The 19,298-nt window shown below is 39.6% G+C and overlaps 2 protein-coding genes across 5 annotated transcripts in view; one reads left to right on the top strand and one right to left on the bottom strand.

The window, feature by feature from the left end:
- Positions 1 to 2,284, bottom strand: part of ccser2a (coiled-coil serine-rich protein 2a) — a 59,289-nt gene extending 57,005 nt beyond the window's left edge. Inside the window, exon 1 of one of the 3 annotated variants that reach the window (XM_084736015.1) lies at positions 1,621 to 2,284. The gene's annotated coding sequence lies outside the window, so the exon portion shown is untranslated. The remainder of the gene's footprint in view (positions 1 to 1,620) is intronic. The other 2 variants (XM_084736016.1, XM_084736013.1) reach the window with 2 other exon arrangements.
- Positions 2,285 to 4,895: 2,611 nt separating this feature from the next.
- On the top strand, positions 4,896 to 13,893 carry sparcl2 (SPARC-like 2). Of its 2 annotated transcripts, XM_084735916.1 has the most exons (9): positions 4,896 to 5,474; positions 5,973 to 6,054; positions 7,221 to 7,299; positions 8,758 to 8,869; positions 9,123 to 9,241; positions 9,329 to 9,483; positions 10,990 to 11,102; positions 12,248 to 12,342; positions 12,887 to 13,893. In XM_084735916.1, the coding sequence occupies exons 2-9, from the start codon at positions 5,992 to 5,994 to the stop codon at positions 12,940 to 12,942; spliced, it is 792 nt and encodes a 263-aa protein (XP_084592042.1). In that variant the 5' UTR covers positions 4,896 to 5,474; positions 5,973 to 5,991; the 3' UTR covers positions 12,943 to 13,893. The 2 variants fall into 2 exon arrangements, with proteins under 2 accessions (XP_084592042.1, XP_084592041.1); XM_084735915.1 differs by lacking the exons at positions 4,896 to 5,474; positions 5,973 to 6,054 and having other exon boundaries at positions 6,925 to 7,299.
- Positions 13,894 to 19,298: the final 5,405 nt, after the last annotated feature.

Raw genomic sequence — 19,298 nt, 5'->3', positions numbered from 1 at the left:
AGTGGCGCGTGTGGAAACAATCAGCGAAAAAAGAGCAAAGAGAATGAGAGAGAGAAAGGCCATATCATTTTGTTCCAATGAATTAGATCAGGAAAAAAATACAATATACAATAAACACAACTCCTACAATGGAAAGGATGACTGAAAACAGCTTGTGTCTGACAGTCTGAAGAGATGTTTACTTACTTTGCTCTACACACAGTCCCTCAGTCTGTGATTTCTGGTATTGTCATTCAAATGAATCAAAACTTTTCTTTGTTGTTTTATCGTCTTGCAAACAGACTTTAACATCTTATCTGCTGGCCTCAAGGTCGCCCGTAAGGGACATTACATCGTCTTGGAATGACTACTATGCAGCGGGTAATGTGTATAATGTGTACCTTCACACATAGCTACATTACCAACAACACTAACACTGATGGTTAGGGCACATATGGAGACAGGCAGACAACAAAAACACAGTCTGGAAAAGCCCTCGCTTATTGAACTGCAATTTGGGGGGTCCTTCAGCAGGCAAGGAGGCAGAGACATTCAGCTGTTGTTGGTGGGAATCAGATTGTAAACACACCCTCAGCCAAGGTGGCGCTCCAGGACCTATGCCAACAGGTGCCTAAGGAACACACACATGGATTTGCATGTGGGTGTGTAAATGCAACCCCACCCAAACACTGGAACACCCGAGGAGTGTCCATCTCACTTACACTAAGGGCAATCAGTCATGCCTTATCCTAATGTGTACTGGCATGTTGATGCCATGGCGCTTTGCACTGTCTGGTTTGTAATAGATCACAGCCCAAAATGGCTCTCACTCACACACACACACACACACACACACACAGAGTTATGAGACTTGACTGACAGCAACTTCAGTTGAGGTATAAAAATATGAATATGTGAGGCTGCGCCGCATGGTATAAAAACCCTGGTTAAATTTGAACTCCTGTCTGAGGGAAGCATGAAGGCACGTGAGTCATCTTTAGTTACCCTTTAATCCTGACATGTGCATGAGGAACATACAGCTGAGCGGAGTGTCTCAAAGCAAGGACACTATAATTTTATTTTCCTTTTTCTCAAACAAAACTGGTTTCCTATTAAAATAGGCATATGAACTACTGAGCCATAGTGATACTGTGTGACATGGTGAGACAATGGTCAAGCAGCAGAATTCCCAGATTTTTCTAATTTATCTAGGCTACATTATGAAATCATTGTGCAGAATTTCTTATTATGATTCGTTATATAATAAGTTATTTTTTATATTCTTATTACATAAAAGCCTGGGCATCATGATTCATGGTACAATGACTCTTTCCAGGGCACGTTATGACCGTGGGGGGTGATGTTGTGACGTTAGAAAACATGGCCTCATCTGCTTCACTGGACTACTACTGGCAACCTCATCCCAAACTCTTCCTATAATCTTTCAGTCTTTAATAACATTTATATATTTAGTTACCACCCTCTGTACTCACACATACCAAACAGAGAAATAAAGAGGTTTATTACTATAAAAAGGTAGCCATATTGCTAACACATTAACTTTCACTGTTTTCCAATCATTTCACACTCGTAATGGGACTTATGTAACCCGATAGACGTACAGTATATGGTTGCACTTACCTGAATTATGCCGTTAAAAGCATATTTACAGCCTTAACGATGGGTCGGTCAACAGTCCACTTTTTCGTTGTCTTGTAGCATGTTGTGAAGTGACCTGCCAAGTATCTTCGAGCTAGTCTTTCACTTTCCGTTTAAAACAGTCTTTGTAGGTTGAGAGTCATTCACGCATCGTTAGCTAGCCCATCGCCAATAGTCCTCTTGTTACACTAGTTTAAATGAAAAGCTGCGTTTGACATACTATTAAGTCTGTTCTGTAACAAACAAATCAACTGTGTTGCTTTTTAGACGAGCTGGCTGGAAAAGGAACAAGCAAAATGTTGGGAATCCCTCACATTTCCACTATGTACTTCAACTTTACCGTTCAAAACAGCCCGAAGCTACAGTAACGTTACTGTATCACTAAGCCGTTAGTTAAAGTGTCTCGGTGTCAGCACCGACCAACTGATGATACCGAGCATTACCGACCGACAAACACAGTCCGTAAAGCGGCGAGCGAACGTAAACTAATTTACAACCGTGTAAACAACGTAAAATCCTCGTACAGTACAGTCCACGGTCATGTAAATAAAATAAACACGGCAGACAGCCGCACCGTACCGACTGACTTCCCACAGCAGTTTATCATTCCGACATCGTCCTCTCGCTTCCATCTGGGCGGAGCGTGGACATGTCACCTGGGTCTCAGAGGGTGACACTGCACGCTATAACGCTCAAAGCGCTTGTTCGCCTGCATCTGTATGCTATTTTTATGTGCTGTCTGAACTTTAAGTATTAACTCAATTAATTTTTCTCCGCGTATTGGCGACATTTTTTTGTTTCAAATCATAGCTCCATTCACTGAAAGCAAACCACTTCTGTACAACCCTCCCGCTGGACGTTATGTGACGTCAGACTGTAATGATTAGTGGTGTGGTGCTCTGCACGTGAAAGTACTCATCACAAAGTACTAACAGCGAAATTATTGTTATTACCGTACCGTAGAAATTTGTTATTAGTTGTAGTAGTGTAAATGGTTTATAATTCATATTATGACGCTATTCATTAATGCTGTATAGGTCGAATTGTCAGTATAGCACTGAAGAGGCTACTTAAAAGTATTTAGTGTGTCAAAAGGAAAATTAACATAAGTTTTTAAAAGTGAAAGTACTCAGTGCAGTAAAATGTTCCGTGACAACTATTCTAGGGGAGAGCACGGCATCTTGTCACAGAAGTAAGTTGTTACACTGGTTATAAAACTCCAACACCAGAGGGAGCTATCTAAAAAAAATATAACTGTCATGAACAACTCACGGCTCTGAAATAATTTTGCTCTTGATATGCAGTGTGTCACTGTAATCTGAGGTGAGAATAATTCAATAATAATTGCTAGCTTATAAAGTTGGTGGTTGTTATGTAGCGTGTAAACAACATTGCATGTGTTGATACTTTATGGACTTTTCAAGCAGGATGCGATTGACGTGCCTCATAATTCATCTTCAATGAGAGGCGAGTGGGCAGGTAGTGAGGCGCAGGCAATCACACAGGCAGAGGAATAAGCAGGCGCAATCTCATGAAAGAGTCACAGTCGTGTTCATCTCACACACACGAAAATGAAATGAAAAAAAGAAGCATTAACAATGGCAGCACACCACCTGACATAATGCTTAGGGCAGTGAGGTAGGTAAAGCTGGAAAATATTAATAAATTATGAAATACCTGTCAAAAATCACAGTTTTAACTGCAGAAAAAAAGTGTTGGAAAATCTTTATACATGTTTGTATTTGTTCACCGTGTGACATCTTACCAGATGATGGGGAAAAGTAAAACTTTTGAAATTATACAATAATGCACAAGATTTTATCACTTAATTTAATATGGAAAATGAGCGACTGTGATGTACTGAAACCAAGACGTTGAAGTGAAAACAAAATGTGTGACAAGATGCTCCGATCTCCCTTGTTATAGGCCTATATGATATCATGATACATCATTATTACTCATGCATCCATGTATTTTACTGTTGTAGTTTGTCGAAGTTGAGCTCAGTTTGAACTATTTTGCAAAAGACTGCAAGTAATGATAATTTTCATGATGGATTAATGTGCTGATTATTTTCCTCCTTTAATGGAATGATTGGTTTGTAAAAAATCATAAAATAGTTTCACAATAGTTTTTTCTTTTTTTTTTGTCCAACCAATAGTCTAAACCACAAATTTGTGAAAAATAATCATGAAATGTTCTTGTGTGAAAAATTACTTAAAACACTATATTTCCCTTTGAGATTTAGTGTAATAAATACAATGGAAAAAAATGCTCAAGGAAAGTACAAGTACCTCAAATTTGTAAAGTAAAATACTCAGTATTTGAGTAAATGCACCAAGTTATATTCCACCACTGTCGGTTATGAACTATAAAGAAGAAAAACATTTGGGTTGCCAGGTTGAGAGAAAATCCCCTTGCCAAGTCAAACTGTCAACATGATTGGTTTTCACAACCTGTGTGGCAACCAAAAGATTTTCTTTATTGTTTCTACTTCACCAGTAAGACTTTATAAGAAAATGATTTATGTTTTATTAACCACTGTCAAAGCTACTTTGCAACTCTAAAACATTTTAAAGGGTACCTTAATAGATAGTGGTTCCTAATGTTGTGTTGTGACAATAAATAAGATGCTTGTTTACAGTCAGTTAATTATGGCTGCTTATTGACAGTGACAATTGAAAAAAAAACTTGGGGTCACACCTTTAGTTCTTAAGTACCTTAAGTATTTATTAGGCTATTGTTAGCCTTCAGGGCCCCTTGAGGGACTAGGGCCCTGGGGCAGTTGTTTGCATTGTGCAATCATCAGTCCAGCCTTAAATCACAACAAACAGAACATTAACATTCTACTTATACTTACCAACAGACTAGACACTTTTTTTTTCAAGATATATTTATTTTATAGTTCATGTTTTTTTTATTGTGTTTCTTTCTTCAATTTAATATTCAGTGCTTCTTCTTTTGAACAATGTGAGAAACTTGCTTAGGGAAAATGTTTCATTAAATATTTTAAGAGGATACTGTGTCAAAAAGCAAACACAAAGCAAAATGTGCTCACAAAATCATGGCCCTCCTTGAGGATGAAAAAACTGCAATGGACTGAATGATAACTTGTTTGATTTAAAATACATATTTGCCATTTTACAATGAAACTGTTATTGATCTGTATAACCACTAGAGAGCAGCCTTTTCCCTGTTATTGCCTTTGACAGTTTATATTTTCAGGTGTCCTTCTACACACATTCATTCTCACCTTTGTGTGTTTGTGTGTGTCTGAAATACATAGGGAGTTTGAATGTGAGAAAGAAAGACAAAGAGATAGTGAGTGTCAGACCAAGAAGAAGTGTGACCATATGTTCTCTCTGGCTTGTAAATCTTTCTGTGGACCAGTGCCAAGTTCAGTGAAAATCCCTTCACTTTGGAATTGTTAATAAAAATTCATCCTCTCACTCTTTTATTCTCACTCTCGCAGTAAAAGCAGCTCTCCTGTACCATGTTTAATCTCAGCAGCGTTCATCTGCACGTTATCTTTAAGTAACACTGAGTGAGTTCAGATACCTGTGCACTCAGCTATCAACAAGGAGCTAATGTGAAGGGAAGAAAGTCAGTCAGACACAGAAGAGCAGAGAGGAGGGGTTAGATAAGGCAAGAATGTAAAAAAAAAAAAGATAGATCAAATGAAAAGAAAAAGTAAAGGCTGCTGAAGAGGGCTGTAAAAAAAAAGAATACACCCCCTCAGAGGAGCCAGTGAGACGGAGAGAAAAAGGTAACTGGCAACAAGGAAAAGAAGGAGAGCACTAACCAGGGAATAACAACAGGAGAAAGCAGTGACAGAGGTAAGAAGTTTTTTTTTTTTTTTTTTCAAGCAGCCAGGGGGATAAAAAATGACTCGTTCTACTGTAATAACTTCCTCAGCTGAAAGCTGAATGTCCTCTCAGTGTAATTCAACCCTCAGTTTCCTCTGTGATGGAAAATGATTGTTTTCTTGAGACTCAATGAGCTGCATTGTTTCCCACTACATTACCGGAATGACTGGAAATAGAATAATAGCCGGTAAATGAAGCCACAGAAGGAAGAAGAAAAAATACATCTATTAACAAAGTGTAATGTGGGGTAAACTGAGAGTCCTTCAGCGATATTTGTTTTCTACATTTTAACTAAAGTGTAATTCATATCAAGAAGTGTAAATATAGAATTATGCTTTTGCTCGAAACTAATACAAATATGTATTATTTTTCTTTTTCGGTCTTGTAAATGTGCAGAAGTAGCAACCACAGCCATGTGTGCAAGAGCTCAGTGAATTAGTCCAATCGTTTGTCAATTTCCTCTTGTAGGCCACTGGATGTTTCAAATATGACCCTGAGCTTGACCTTTGCCTTGTTTCTGCTGCTGAGTCTGCACACTTGTACAGCCATGGTGAGTGTAACTTCGCATATTTGGAACAGTAATGCAGTTATGAATGTTTATGAATGTGGACGGTTGTGTGTGTGAAGCTTTAAGTTGCTGCCCTAAAGGTTTGCATGGTGGTCCAGTGTGCATTTGCAATTGTTTGTTTGATTTTTTTTTTTTGTCTGCCAAATATTATTTATGCTCATTTAGCATGAGCAAAAATGTGTTTATCCTGACTGATGACATGTTGCAGTTACTAGAGATTACTATAAAGATTAAACATTTTGAGGTAAATGATTTTGAGTTTTATTAAGTCAATGTGAGTGTTAATTTGAGTAGGATAAAATCAAGAGATTTAAATAAGAAACTAATAAATAAATATTTATTTTACTGAACAAGAAGTAATGGATTTTCATAATTCAAATTATTCTGTTCTGTTAACTTATTGCAATGAGTGGGGTAAATATTCTGAGTTGCATTTACCAAAAAAGCTGGCTTAGTTGGCTCAATATATAACTTTAATTTGACTTGGTTACATGTAACACAGACTCAAAATTTTTAGCTCTGATCATTTTCAGGCACATGATTGGCTAAGTGTTTTGAGTATTATTGCACACAGTCTTCCTTCACCTGTCCAGTCATCAGGGTTGTTTTGTGATAAGTGTTAAAGCACCACTTCCTGAGGTATGGAAATGTGGCTGCAGTATTTTTGGGTCAGCACTGCACCTGTTTCTCATCTGATCTGGGAGGATTTGGGGGCAGATGTGGACCTGGCGCCGACTACAAAGTTTCTTGAAGTATACGTCTGGAATTGGAGCGTATGAAGGGAGATGGATGTGATATAAGAATGCATGACATTTTCGGTTTCGTGTGATTCATTCTTATGATTTACAGTACACTGACTTTAATAAATTGACTAATTTGATTATATAGATTAGAGGTCCATAATACGTTTCTTCACCTGTGATGCCTCACACTGATTAAAAGTGTAATTATTATGATGTGGGGCCACATTATGATCCAAAGCTTATCACTGTAGGTTTACAATTACAGACAAGTTTATACCTGAGTTTAGTGCATGCCTCTGGAATGACATGAAAAAGCAAATAATCTTTTCAGCTCTGCCTACAGCGTACTTTCAGAAAATTGTATTTGTGTGTCCATGTGATTGTGGATGTGTGTTTGTGTGTAAGAGTCAGGGAGCTAGAGGCCAACGCAAACAGAGACAAGCTGAGGACAGCCTGAGACCGTATATTGGCAGAGTAAAGCCAGGTAAGACTTTAACCTACAGTACACTGGAGGTATGCCAGTTTCTTTCTTTTTTAAGCTTTCTTTTTACTGGGCCATGATAAGCTGCAGAAAAATGATGCATCTTGAATTATCTTAAATTACATCATAAATGCAACTGACTGAAAAGAATACTTTGCTGCACTTTTCCCAGACCTTTCTAAGGATTTCTGATCCTTTTGACCATTCTGTTTTATAACAGAGGTTGGTTTACATTTGACTTAAAAAATATTAAATGGTTTGCAAATTATTTGAGTGGTAGAACGCACTTTGTCCAAGTTGATGTTTTATTTTCTAACTCTTTAAATATATAAATGGTTCCACAAGGGTCTGTTCTGGGGCTTATTTTATTTACAAATTATTTATTTATGTTACATATAATATATAATGATAGCAATACAAAATGTCATTCTTACATGGACGGCATCATTTTGGATAATTCTGGCTCATTTTTAGCAGTTGTGATTAATAAACTAAAATCTGATTTTAGTTTTGTGCAGAGGAATCTTTATGAAGTGAGACCTTTACTAAATGCTGACAAATCAAAATGATTTGCTTCTCGAGGTCAAAGAAGACCTCATGGTGTGTATCTAAGTGTTATCCTAAATGATGAGGTGACTGAATAAGCCTCAGTTTATAAATACCTTGTTTTTTTTCTAAAAGATGATCTGTCTTTTAAACATAAGTTCATAGAAATAAATCTTGTCTTTCTGCTGGAACAAGAAAAAAAATGTTAACTATTTTTTTAATCAGCAATTCATTATGGTGGTCTTTTATATATGAATGCAAAATCATCTTCTTTGAAAATGTCAAAAATTGTTCCTTATTTGGGTTTCCACACCGATCATTGCCGTTTGTATGAGACAGTTGTCGCCTCTTCCTTGTACAACTGTAGAATGGAGCATCGGTACATTTTTCTTCATAAGGCCAAATTACATGAAGTGCCTCCTTATTTATGGTCTCTGCTGGCTCATAAACCATAAATAATTGTAACCTTCAGTCACATGGATAAAATTATTTATATCACTACTCACACCTGCAGTGACCTTGGTGAAAGTGCTTTTTATGTTATGCAACCCTCATCTTGGTGTGAGCTACAAAGTCACCTGTAACAAGATTATTTTATAAGCACAGAAGACTATAAAACCAGGATACAGGAATGTTTTATCACAGAACGTACATATCATGTTGCTGAATACTGCTAGCTTCCTTTTCTAACTTCCTTTTTGTTTCATCCACCGTTGTTTGACATTTCATTATCTTAAATAGACCCTTATGAGACATTTTATGTAGTGCTCTCATCTGAAACACCTTTAATCAGGACCAAAAGCTGAATAAATGGCCGTCTAACAGGCCTGTAATCAGGCAAAGAAAACACATATTTCAAACAACAGAACAGAAAAATCACAGCAGCAGTAACAAGTTTGTTTTCTCGTGTTTCAGAAAAGCTGTGCGAGCTGCTGAAATGCCACAGTCCTGTGGGATCTTGGTGCCAGGTCGTTCAGGAAAATGGAGTCCTCGTCCCCAAGTGTGTTTGTCCTCAGTCGTGTCCATGGTAATCGCCTCATACCAGTCAAACCAAGTAACAGTCAATTTGGGATTTTGATCATTTGATTTTGAACAGCAAATGTACTCAAATGTATTCTTTAAAAGTTGGTTATTCATTGTCTTTGGATTTGCTGATAATCCCCATATAAAACAAACAAAAAAGAAATCATTAAGTGGCAGTTTATTTAATCCAGCTGTGCACAATGTATGGCCCATCCTCAAATGTAGTTTTGCATATTGGCACTGGCTCATCCAATCAGGCAGAGGGCACCAGTGTGCAGTGTTCTGGGGAGGACCTATGGGAATGAGTGTTTGCTGCATAAAGAAGCCTGCAGAAAGAGACGCCGCACTGGACTGGCTCACACAGGACCCTGTCTGGGTAAACACACAAAGCATTAGGTATTACACACAATTTCCACTGTGCACTGCAGCCTGCCAATTTAGCTCTGTTATCCCTCTTGATCAGTCCCCAAGGCTAAATGCACTGAGGAGGAGTTAAGCCAGTTTCCATATCGCCTCCTGGACTGGTTTCTGCTCCTGAGTCGTATGGGGGAGTCCTACGCACCTGCTGCCCCGCCCCAGAGCTGCCTCAGCCACGCCCAGAGGACACAACTAGCTCAGGTAGCTGAAAATTCATGCTTGAAGTGAGTCTTAGCAGCAGACAGACACTGATAGCCTGCATCCAAGGGGAAAAAATGTAAACATGATTTATGATCTATGATGACCTCATCTAATGATGATGCAAATTAAATCAATATCCACAACATGCTAAAAAAAACTATAGCCAGAGGAATAATATACCAAGGGATCACTTTCACTCCCACTGTAACCTAACACTCAAACTAAAGTTGTTTTTGATACAAGACACCTTCATCATTCTCATGGACCATCTTGTGAGAAATCAATGTTAACAACCTACTTTAAGTGGAAAGTAGGTTGTGTTGCTTGCGGTGTGGTCGTCCACAGAATGAGACAGGGCCTCTCAAGAACACTGAGTATAAATAGGATTTGGTCAATAATCACTAAATTATTCAATAAGATGGCGAATGGGGGAATAACTTAATATCCTCCCGCCAGCCACCTTGATCTCATGGCCTTAAATTAATTAAAAGAAGGTTCATGCATTATTTTGATGATATGAAAAATGATATACAGTGTTTTGAAATAAAAAAAAGTATTTGTGGTACACTGTATGCATTCTTCACAGATTAAAGATTTGGTGTGTACGATTTATAGGGATTCATTGGCAGAATGTGTCAGAAATATAATATTCATAAGTATGTTTTCATTATTATGTAGACACCTACACATAAGAATCATTGTGTTTTTGTTACTTTACAATGAGCCTTTTATATCTACAGAGGGCACGTGTCCTCTTCCATGGACTCTGCAGTGTTGCACTGCCATGTCTCTACAGAGGCACAGAACAGAACAAAACACTAGCTCTAGATCAGCCTTTCACATTTTTTCGAAAGTTTCATTGGTACTGTAGATTCTCCTATGTGCTTGGAAGGGGAGGGTGAGGTATAGTGTTTGCAATGTAGTGTTGAGTGCTAGATGGCACTAAACCCCACACACTGGTTTTTTATCAATATTAACTCAAGCCTTGCTAAAAATCAAACTTTTTGTTCAGTCTACAGCCATCCTAGAAGCTCTGTGAGGCTGTACTTAGGCACAACATGCTGATGTTTAGCAGGTATAATGTGGCTATTTATAACTGCATTACTGTGATACCCGCATTACAAATAGTGCAACAACATTGTTGACCATGGACACCTGGCTGCTTTTCTCTGTCATGCTAGGCTATATACAGCTAATTGTAAAGAGTCACAGTTCGGGTGCAAATAGCATCATTAGCTACTAACACCTGGGTGCTAATTGTGCTCACCTTAAAATTTTGATCTGATGGTGTTGCTAGATGAAAGGTCAGAGAACCATCAAATTCATCAGGCTTCATCTTCTGTAGACCTTCTGTACCAAATGTCATGACAATACTGCAAGCATTGCTGATAATGCATGTGTATTTCATTTAATGAAATATAGGTTAAAGAGACTGTGCAAATAATAATGAGCTCAACAGTCTGCTTCTTCCCCATCATTACTTGCATCTCTCTTCTCTCTCTTTAGTCAAGATTTAACATACTGGACAAGAACAAAGATGGCAAGTTGAGCCGCAGAGACCTGAAGAAGCTGCGTTACAAGAGGATGCCACTGGAACACTGTGCTACACCATTCTTTCAGTCAGTCCCACCTCCAGCAGCTAATGCTACAGGCCTGCTTTAAACACTTTAGCTACTGGATAACAGAACCAAGTTATGTGATGACTAACTTGGTTGACTCACATTTGAATGACGTCAGTACTGACACGTTTTTTTTTTCTGAGAAGTCAGAAGCACATACCATCATAGCACATCGTTAACTAATCGCCTCTGATTCATTTTTAGTGTTGCATGGGAGGAAAAAAGCTATGATTACATGGCCTATTTGATGAGCAGATAGAATTTTACTTACCATAAGGTGACTTAGTGGTCAATAAGGTGAGGGCAGTGTTGCTCCCTATGTTCATATCAGCACTACCTTCTGTCACACAAAGCTTCATAATGTGAACCTTCTGTCTCTTGCAATATGTTATTTTTTAGCTAATTACTGAAACACCAAGGGTTAAAAATGTCACACCGCGATGCATTTCGCCTCCGCTCTGTGACCAAGTTGCACCTCCCACCATGCTGTTCTCTCTGCACGCCATCTATCCATTCATCCTCCATGCCAATACCCTCTTCCTGTGTCCTCCTCCCCTCCAATGACCACACCATCTCTCCATCATCTTACTCCTCCTCCATGTTGAAGTACTTCTTTCCCCCTGCTCTGCTTCCTACTTTCCTTTCATCTTCCCTACAAATAGACTCATCCTTCCTCTCCGTCAACCCCTCATCCTTCCATCTCTTCCCCCCTACTCCACCATTCACCCCCCCCCCCCCCCCTGTTCTCTGCCAGTCTGCAGTGACAGGTTTTGTGGGAGTAGGGCTGGCTGTGTCAATGTCAAGCCATTCCCAGCAATGATAATGTTTATTACCCGCTGTGCCTCCCGCTGCCCATGGATTAACACAAATTGAAGGAGTACCCTTCAGAGATAACGCTGCAGGGTGAACTCAAAGACAATGGCTGTTGAAGGGCCCTAATGCAGTTGTTTCCATACTTATGGACATGTCTTTATACCATCTCTGTGTGTATGTATACAAGTCGGTCATAATGTGTTAATGTGTGTGCATGTAACAAGTGCATAGGCTCATTAGAGATGAGTGAATGCACATGTTTCTGCAATTGCTCTGCTGTCTGCTGGTGCCACGTGGTCACCATATGGTATACAACTGTGCTGTGTTTGCAGGTCATGTGACCTTAACAGGAACAGGAAGGTGACTCTGCGAGAGTGGACAACCTGTCTGGTGGATCACTCCGAGGCCTGGTTCTACCGGTTCATGTGTTAGTCACAACTTTTGCCCAGTAATAGAAGCTGATGAAGGTTATAGATTGCTTAAAGACACGTTTACTGTAATCGAAAACCCAGATTGAAAGTAGTCTTCTGTATGCAACTGAGGAAGAACACATTTTCTCAACCAGCTTAACAGGATTCTTTATGATACATGAGTCATTCCATACATTTTGTTTTGAGCATTACTCCAAAATCAGGTCTAAAATGTGACCCTTCTTCTTAGGAAAATAATTTCCTGGATGATGATTACACTCATTAATTAAACTGGCAGTTTATTTAGTGCTGCTCATCCATACCAAAGCAGATTTTTTTAAATGGTCAAAAGATGCAGAGGAGGAGGATATCCTGACGTTTACTTTTGCATTATTATGGTTATTTTTACAGACCTTAGAAAGTTTTTTTTATGTTATTTAGTATGGTTTGTTTTATTAAAACATGTTTTCTTCCAAGGCAGGCCAAATGCTTATTCTTTTACTTTGTTTATATCAAAGACCTTTTCAAACTAAAATGATTTGTTTCTGGTTTTGTCCACAGCCATGAGAATGGGATCCCGCAAGCTGTGTCCTACAATCAAAGAGAACTACCTCTGACATAAAAAAAGAGCTGTGAACTCCTGCATGTCTTTTCTACTGCGAAGAAGACAGCCACATCACCACAGTTATCTGATTTAAAGACTACAGGATGACATCTGTACACATTGCTCACTGTGACTCTGTGTTGCAGCTTGTAATTTAGTGATTTATAATGTCTTCAAATGTGAGAGTCTGCTGGCTGTCTGTGCATCCATGTGTGCTCTAAAGGGACAAGCAGACGTCTGGACAGACTGACCGCCTGTATTGTTAATTACATTAGGTGACATTTGTTCATTTGTGTTGTAAAAGAGCAGGGGCAACATTAAGTACCCAATTACATGGAATGCTTTGAATAACCAATTAAAAGGGAGGATGACGGCGGTGCAGACAGACAGCGCGACGTATACAGAATGACAAACTAGACTGGAAGTAAGAATAACGGGGGAAAAGAAATGCTTAGCATGAGATGACGTGACCGGAGAAGAGACAAAGAGATAATAAAGGGGGTGAAGGGGGGAGAAGTAGAGGAAAGTGTCATAATGCACCGGCGGAGAGCGAGGGAGGGGAAGAAAGGAGGAGGCAAAGTGACTGAAGGAAGGAGAGAGAAGTACAAAGTGTGTTTGTGAAAGATGGGAGGAGGTAATGCACTGTAAATGGGAGTTGAGAGTAATGGAGTAATGCATAAAAAATGGATCAGAAATGAGGGAAAGGACTGAGAACGGGGAGTGAGGGGGGGAAGGGATGGCTGAGAAAGCGGGAGGAACTGAGGAGAAGAGGAAACGCAAGAAAAAAGGTTTTGATGCTGCAAAACATCCTTTACAGCCTAACTCTTCTGTAAATAGCATCTGTGAGGATGATGCAGAATATCTGAAACACTTGACCTCTGTCAAGGTCAAAAAACTTGCATAATGCAAGCTTGCTGACTTTTTTGTATGTATGCGCCATCTATAATACATGCTGCTCTAAAAACTCTTGTTGCATCTTGTTTGTTTGCCTTCTGTTTTGTGCGTGATTTTGGGTGCTTGTGTTGGCACTACAAGATCAATAGGAGGATGTGTGGCCCGGGGTAGGTTCTCTGGTATGACTGGTTTCTCTGGACTAATTAGCCTTCAAATTTACCATGCCTGAAGGATGAGTGGGGGGAGAAAGAAAGACATCGGAAAGAAGATGAAGAAAGGGGGGGGGGGGGGGGATTTCAGTACTCAATATGAGATGCAGATTCAGTGCAGACGCGAGGCAAACGAGGACCGAGCACTGCTCGCTTCACATGTCGTGCAAAAAGAAAGTGCATCATCATAAATATGAAAACAAGATGTTTTCGTTCCATCAGATTTTTAACTGAAAACTTTTGATAAAGTGGAGTGGACCACTGGAGGGCTGCAGTTTATCTTGGCGTGTGGAGTGAAAAACAAGTCTGAACTGGGAGAGAAAAAAGGAAAACAGGCATGAAGAAAGAATAAAAACGGAGAGATTAATAGTCACGCTTTATTTAACAGTGCACTAATGAGACATAACAAGTCATACTTTGTAACAAACTGGACAAAATCAAGAAGTAATATGTTCTTTATTTGACATTAATTGGACTCTTTATTAGAGGGTACCTGGGGACTCATTACAACGGAACTGTACCATAAATTAAACTGTATTATTTCCCACTACCCATTGTTACCCATTGATAAAATATTCCTCTAACTGTATAATCTTTGCCTTTACTTGGTAGATCTGGTTCACATATTGTTTTTAGATGGGGAAGTAGCAGATATGTGACTTCATGTTAGTTTACAATTCAGTTATGTTGCAATGTGTCCCAAATTATCCTTAAAGTCTAATATGGGTCCAACAGTGGGAAATATACACTTTCTTAGAGTGTAAGTTTGTTTTTAAATAGGGAAGTAGCAGATGTGTGATTTCACCTTGGTTTACAGTGCAGTTCTTTTGTAATGTGTCACTCAAATACACGTTTCCCTAATTACCCTTTTAGAAAGGTTCATTTGGGTCAAATAAATGGTCTAATATTGTTTTTAAAAGAACATATTATTTCTAGTTTTTGTCCAATTTGATACAAAGTACGGTTTGTCACATATTATTAGTGTACTGTAAAATAAAGTGTGACCAGATTAACTGTAGTTAACTGTATTTGCTAATCATGAGTGACCTGTGGAACGGCTAGCTGTTGGTCCTGTCTTTCCACTGTGAAACAAAAGCGCTCTGAAAGCAAAGTCCATGCCCCCACTTCCTCCACCAACAAACATCTCTCCTCAGTCGCTCCCTTCTTCCCTGGGGACCAGTCCCTTTATCCAAAAAAATAAATAAAATGAGCTGTTGGGGCCACCCCTGGAGGTCCAGCATAGCCTACACACCTCCTCCTCCTCCTCCTCACTGCTGTTTCTTTGTGTGTCTTCATCACCCCCCGTCCTCGTCCTCGGTGCTAATAGATTCCCTCTCATTACCTCCTGGACCACCATCTCTACCTCCTTCCATCCCCCCATCCAAGCACACAGAGGCCAGTTGTAGATTGATCCACCTAATCCTACTTTACCTTCCTGTCACACACAACCACACACACGCACACACACTCCTCCAGTCATACCGTCCTCCCCTGTCTGTCACACCCCATTTGGATATTAGAGGAAGAGATATCTGTGCACCACCCACCTCTCTAACCTCGTTCTCCCCTCTCCTCCTCCTTCTTTGGGTGCTGATCAGTGATCTGATCTGTGATGGCTTGTTCGCATCTCTCTCTTTCTCCATCTCTCACACATTCACACACACTCCCAAGGGACTCTGACAGCACAGGAGCAGATGGGCGGCTGGTGATGACATGTTGTTAAAAATAAAGATTCCTGTTAACCCGTTGTCAGCTAGCACGCCCTCCCTCCCACCCTCATGTCCCCCCATTTCATCAGTCCCTCTCTACCGCTTTCTCTGGCTGTCAATCCCTCTTTCTTTCTTTGCTTTTACAACACCGTCCACACAGGCTATTACTCAGTACCAAAGCCAACTGACTGTGGCAGTGAAAGCATGCAGCACGAGACCCCCCGACCCCCAGAACATGATATTTAATACATGGTTGTCATAAAGACGGCCCCCTGCATTATGCATGGCTTGTAAGCAGACATCAATAATAGATGAAAAGGCCAGTTTTGCAGTTTCTTTTCATGCAATTACGCCAAATGAAATTTTTACTCTCACTTTCTGTCGCTTTCTGTGCGGATGGAGTTTGTCCGGTGACTGTATGACGATAAATTATTAAACAGCAACACAAGAGGAGAGGAGCTGTGGGATCAAAAGAAATATTCAGGCCAGTCACGATGGCGGTGAAATGGAGAGAGGATATGTGTGAGAGCTGGTGAGCGTGTGTCACCCTAAAGCCTGTGTGCATCAACTCCAGGTCTGACAGATGTCCGACAGATGTCCAGAGTCTTAGGAAAACAAGACCACAACGTGATTCTCAAGTCATATTCTCCCAAAAAACACAGCATAAAAGTTGTAAGAACGCAGCTCATATACTCAAAGTTGTATGTGTGCAGTAATCTCTCCAAGGTTAATCACCATCCAATCTTCAAAAGCAGCCGGCGTATCGTGCTCTGCCAGATTGCCGACTTTCAGAACTTCTTAGGGACTGTAAAGTGGGCCAGCAAATGGAGAGGGATACAGAGAGGAAGACTGGTGGCTTTGAAAGAGAGTCCAGCCGCAGTAAAGGGTCCTCACTCAGAAAAAAAGACCAGTTGTGGGCACAGAAGTGATACATTTATTAATAGTGCTCATGTGCCACATTTTTTATTCTTCTTTGAAGTGATTTTGGAGGCAGACAGAGACACAGAGGAAAGCATGGGGGGGGGGGTCTCTCAGGTTTTAGCCTGTGGTCAGACAATATTCCCTCTGGGTGGAGTGGGTCCCATTCAGAGCGACCTCAATAGCCCTACACTGAAGTACCTGGTGAATGAGTGAGAAAAGGCCCCATCACAGAACGGACAGAGGGGGGAGTTAACGCACAATGTGGCGGGCCTCTTTCTATTTTCCTGATGATATTGATTAAAGAGCTCAGGAGAGAGAGCATGGTACATGAGGCCCACCATTGTGTGGAGATGAGAGGGCTGGGTGGGGTTGGAGAGCCACTGATATGAATGCCCCCGTCCTCCAATCCTCTGAGATCTACACTTGACCTATAGGTGCAGAACATAAAGCCTTCAATATGGCCGTCCTGTATACAGACTTACAGATATAGTCTCTGTCCAGTAGGTTTCCACTTCATTACATTATGCCCTCACTATAACATGCAGGTTTTTAATTTCGACTCCACACAGACAGAGATTCACTCTGAAACTGAGCCCCGGGCAGCAAATACAAGCCACTGAGCTAAACAGACTAAACTTCAGCAAAACTTAAATCAGGAACAGAGAGGCTTAATATGAGAAAAAGATGAACACAGAGAAAAAGAGAAATCAAGAGGAACAGTAAATATGAAGCCACAGCTGGTTAGCTTAGCTTAGCTTAGCACAAAGAATTTGTCGGTTCCTGCCAAGAAACTGTCCCACACATAACCCTCCATAAGACCACAAATTTATATATCTACACATTGTTTTTTGTACAGAAGCAAACTAGAGATAACATGGTAATTAGTGAGCCATAGAGGTGCTGGTAGGCTGATTTTGTTTTTTTGACCCGGCTAGCTGGTTCCCATTGACAGTCTTTGTGTTAAGCTGCTAATCGTCTCTTGGCTCCAGCTTCACATGTAAGATTTCTGCATTAACACATGTAAAAATGACTACTTTTGTTCAATACTTTGTTGAGTTGTGTATTTACATTATATCAAATGTTTCCAACCATGTTTGAAATCCACTGGTCAAGGTAGCAGTGCATTTCAGATGGTTGACTGATGCAATAACTTGGGATATGTCAGAGCGAGGAAGGAAGTTGTGGAACACGTCTAAATTTAAAGCAAATAAAACTTTAATACATTATCTTATCCATAAGCGTGATGAGTCACTTGATCGATTTTCCTCTGCAGAGGTGGTTGTTTAAAAATTAACTGTCATGATCTCACAGTACTTCACTATGTCATCAACAGACGTCTTTTGTTATTGTTTTGGTGTGAGAGAGATGCCTAGTGGCAGAAATGACAAAACAGTGTCTAAATGTTGCCAAGGAAATGAAAAGCATATTTTCCGAAATCCAAACTATTCCTTAAAAAAAACATGAACACAATGAGTTGAATATTAAGACTGCTGTAGAATTTTGCACAACAGTTCATCTTAATTTAACAATTCCTTTCCCTAACTAACCTTGTATACAAGAGGGTAAGTATTGTGGTTTACTTACTTTTATATGTTAGTATATAACAACAAATGGCAACAATATGAGGCATTTCACTGCAGTCTGACCTTCCAGTAACTGGAAAGTTAAATACTAGTAAAATATGTGCAATTATTTATTTACTACGAATTACATACTTTCTATTTTTCTATAAACTTGAAGACCTGCAGCCCAAAACCATCCACAAGTAAACTGAAAACTGCATTAATATTTTCTGAATTTGAATCCAGTCAATGGTCTAAAAAACACTGAAATCCCAAAGAGATGTGTATCCATATTTGATAGCAGAAGTAGCAGACATACTACATTTTTAAAATAAACTAAGCCTATACATGAGCTCTGAAATGTTACTATTTAAAAATCATAATGCATCCTCTTTTTAGTATACAAATTGTACTTTCAGAAAAAAAACACAACCTTGTATCTCCATATTTTGTAAATTTTCATAAATCAATGCTATTGGTCACTATTAATGCCTATCTGTGGGTTTTTACGACTATTAAACAAATGAAAAGTATTAAATGAAGCAACCAACTTTGGCAACGCAGATTTCACTCATTTAAAAAATAAGCAGGGGTTATTTTCATTTCCTGAGAAGACATTATCTTGGACACGCAATGTCTGCAATGTTCAGATGTTTAGCAGCAGTAAGAAAAGGGTCAAAAGTCTAGTTTTACTCTTTTTATTTCACATGGCACAGCTTTTAATTTGTTTTAAAGGCAGCAAGCACACAAATATTTGCATAAATCCATTAAGTGTCTGATAGGCCACTCTTTCATTTAAACATGTTCATTTAGAGGCCATCTAAGCACCTGATTGGACGAGCGATAAGGGCACAAAGACAGTGTAACCTCTAACACACAGTCTGTAGCTCTCCCCCAATACAGATGTTATCACAGCAGCTAGAGAATGGTTAATGTATTTAACTTTTACATCACCTCCCCTTTCCCTAACGCTGCTCCTGACAACACACACACACACACACTCCCTCTCTCTCTCTCTTCTCATCACCACCCCCATTCAGCGACCTCACTGCCAGCCCCCTCACACTCACCCAC

Source organism: Lutjanus erythropterus, chromosome 14 (assembly GCF_056507025.1).
Source record: "Lutjanus erythropterus isolate fLutEry1 chromosome 14, fLutEry1.hap2, whole genome shotgun sequence".
NCBI lineage: Eukaryota > Metazoa > Chordata > Actinopteri > Lutjaniformes > Lutjanidae > Lutjanus > Lutjanus erythropterus.
Note: the sequence above shows the minus strand (reverse complement) of the source record. Positions and strands in the feature narration are given on the sequence as shown.

Coding starts and splice junctions, on each gene's coding strand:
- sparcl2 (XM_084735915.1), top strand. CDS start 7,122: ATGAAAAAGCAAATAATCTTTTCAGCTCTGCCTACAGCGTACTTTCAG. Junction 8,870..9,122: donor TGTCCTCAGTCGTGTCCATG/GTAATCGCCTCA, acceptor TCATCCAATCAG/GCAGAGGGCACCAGTGTGCA. Junction 9,484..10,989: donor AGAGGACACAACTAGCTCAG/GTAGCTGAAAAT, acceptor CTCTCTCTTTAG/TCAAGATTTAACATACTGGA.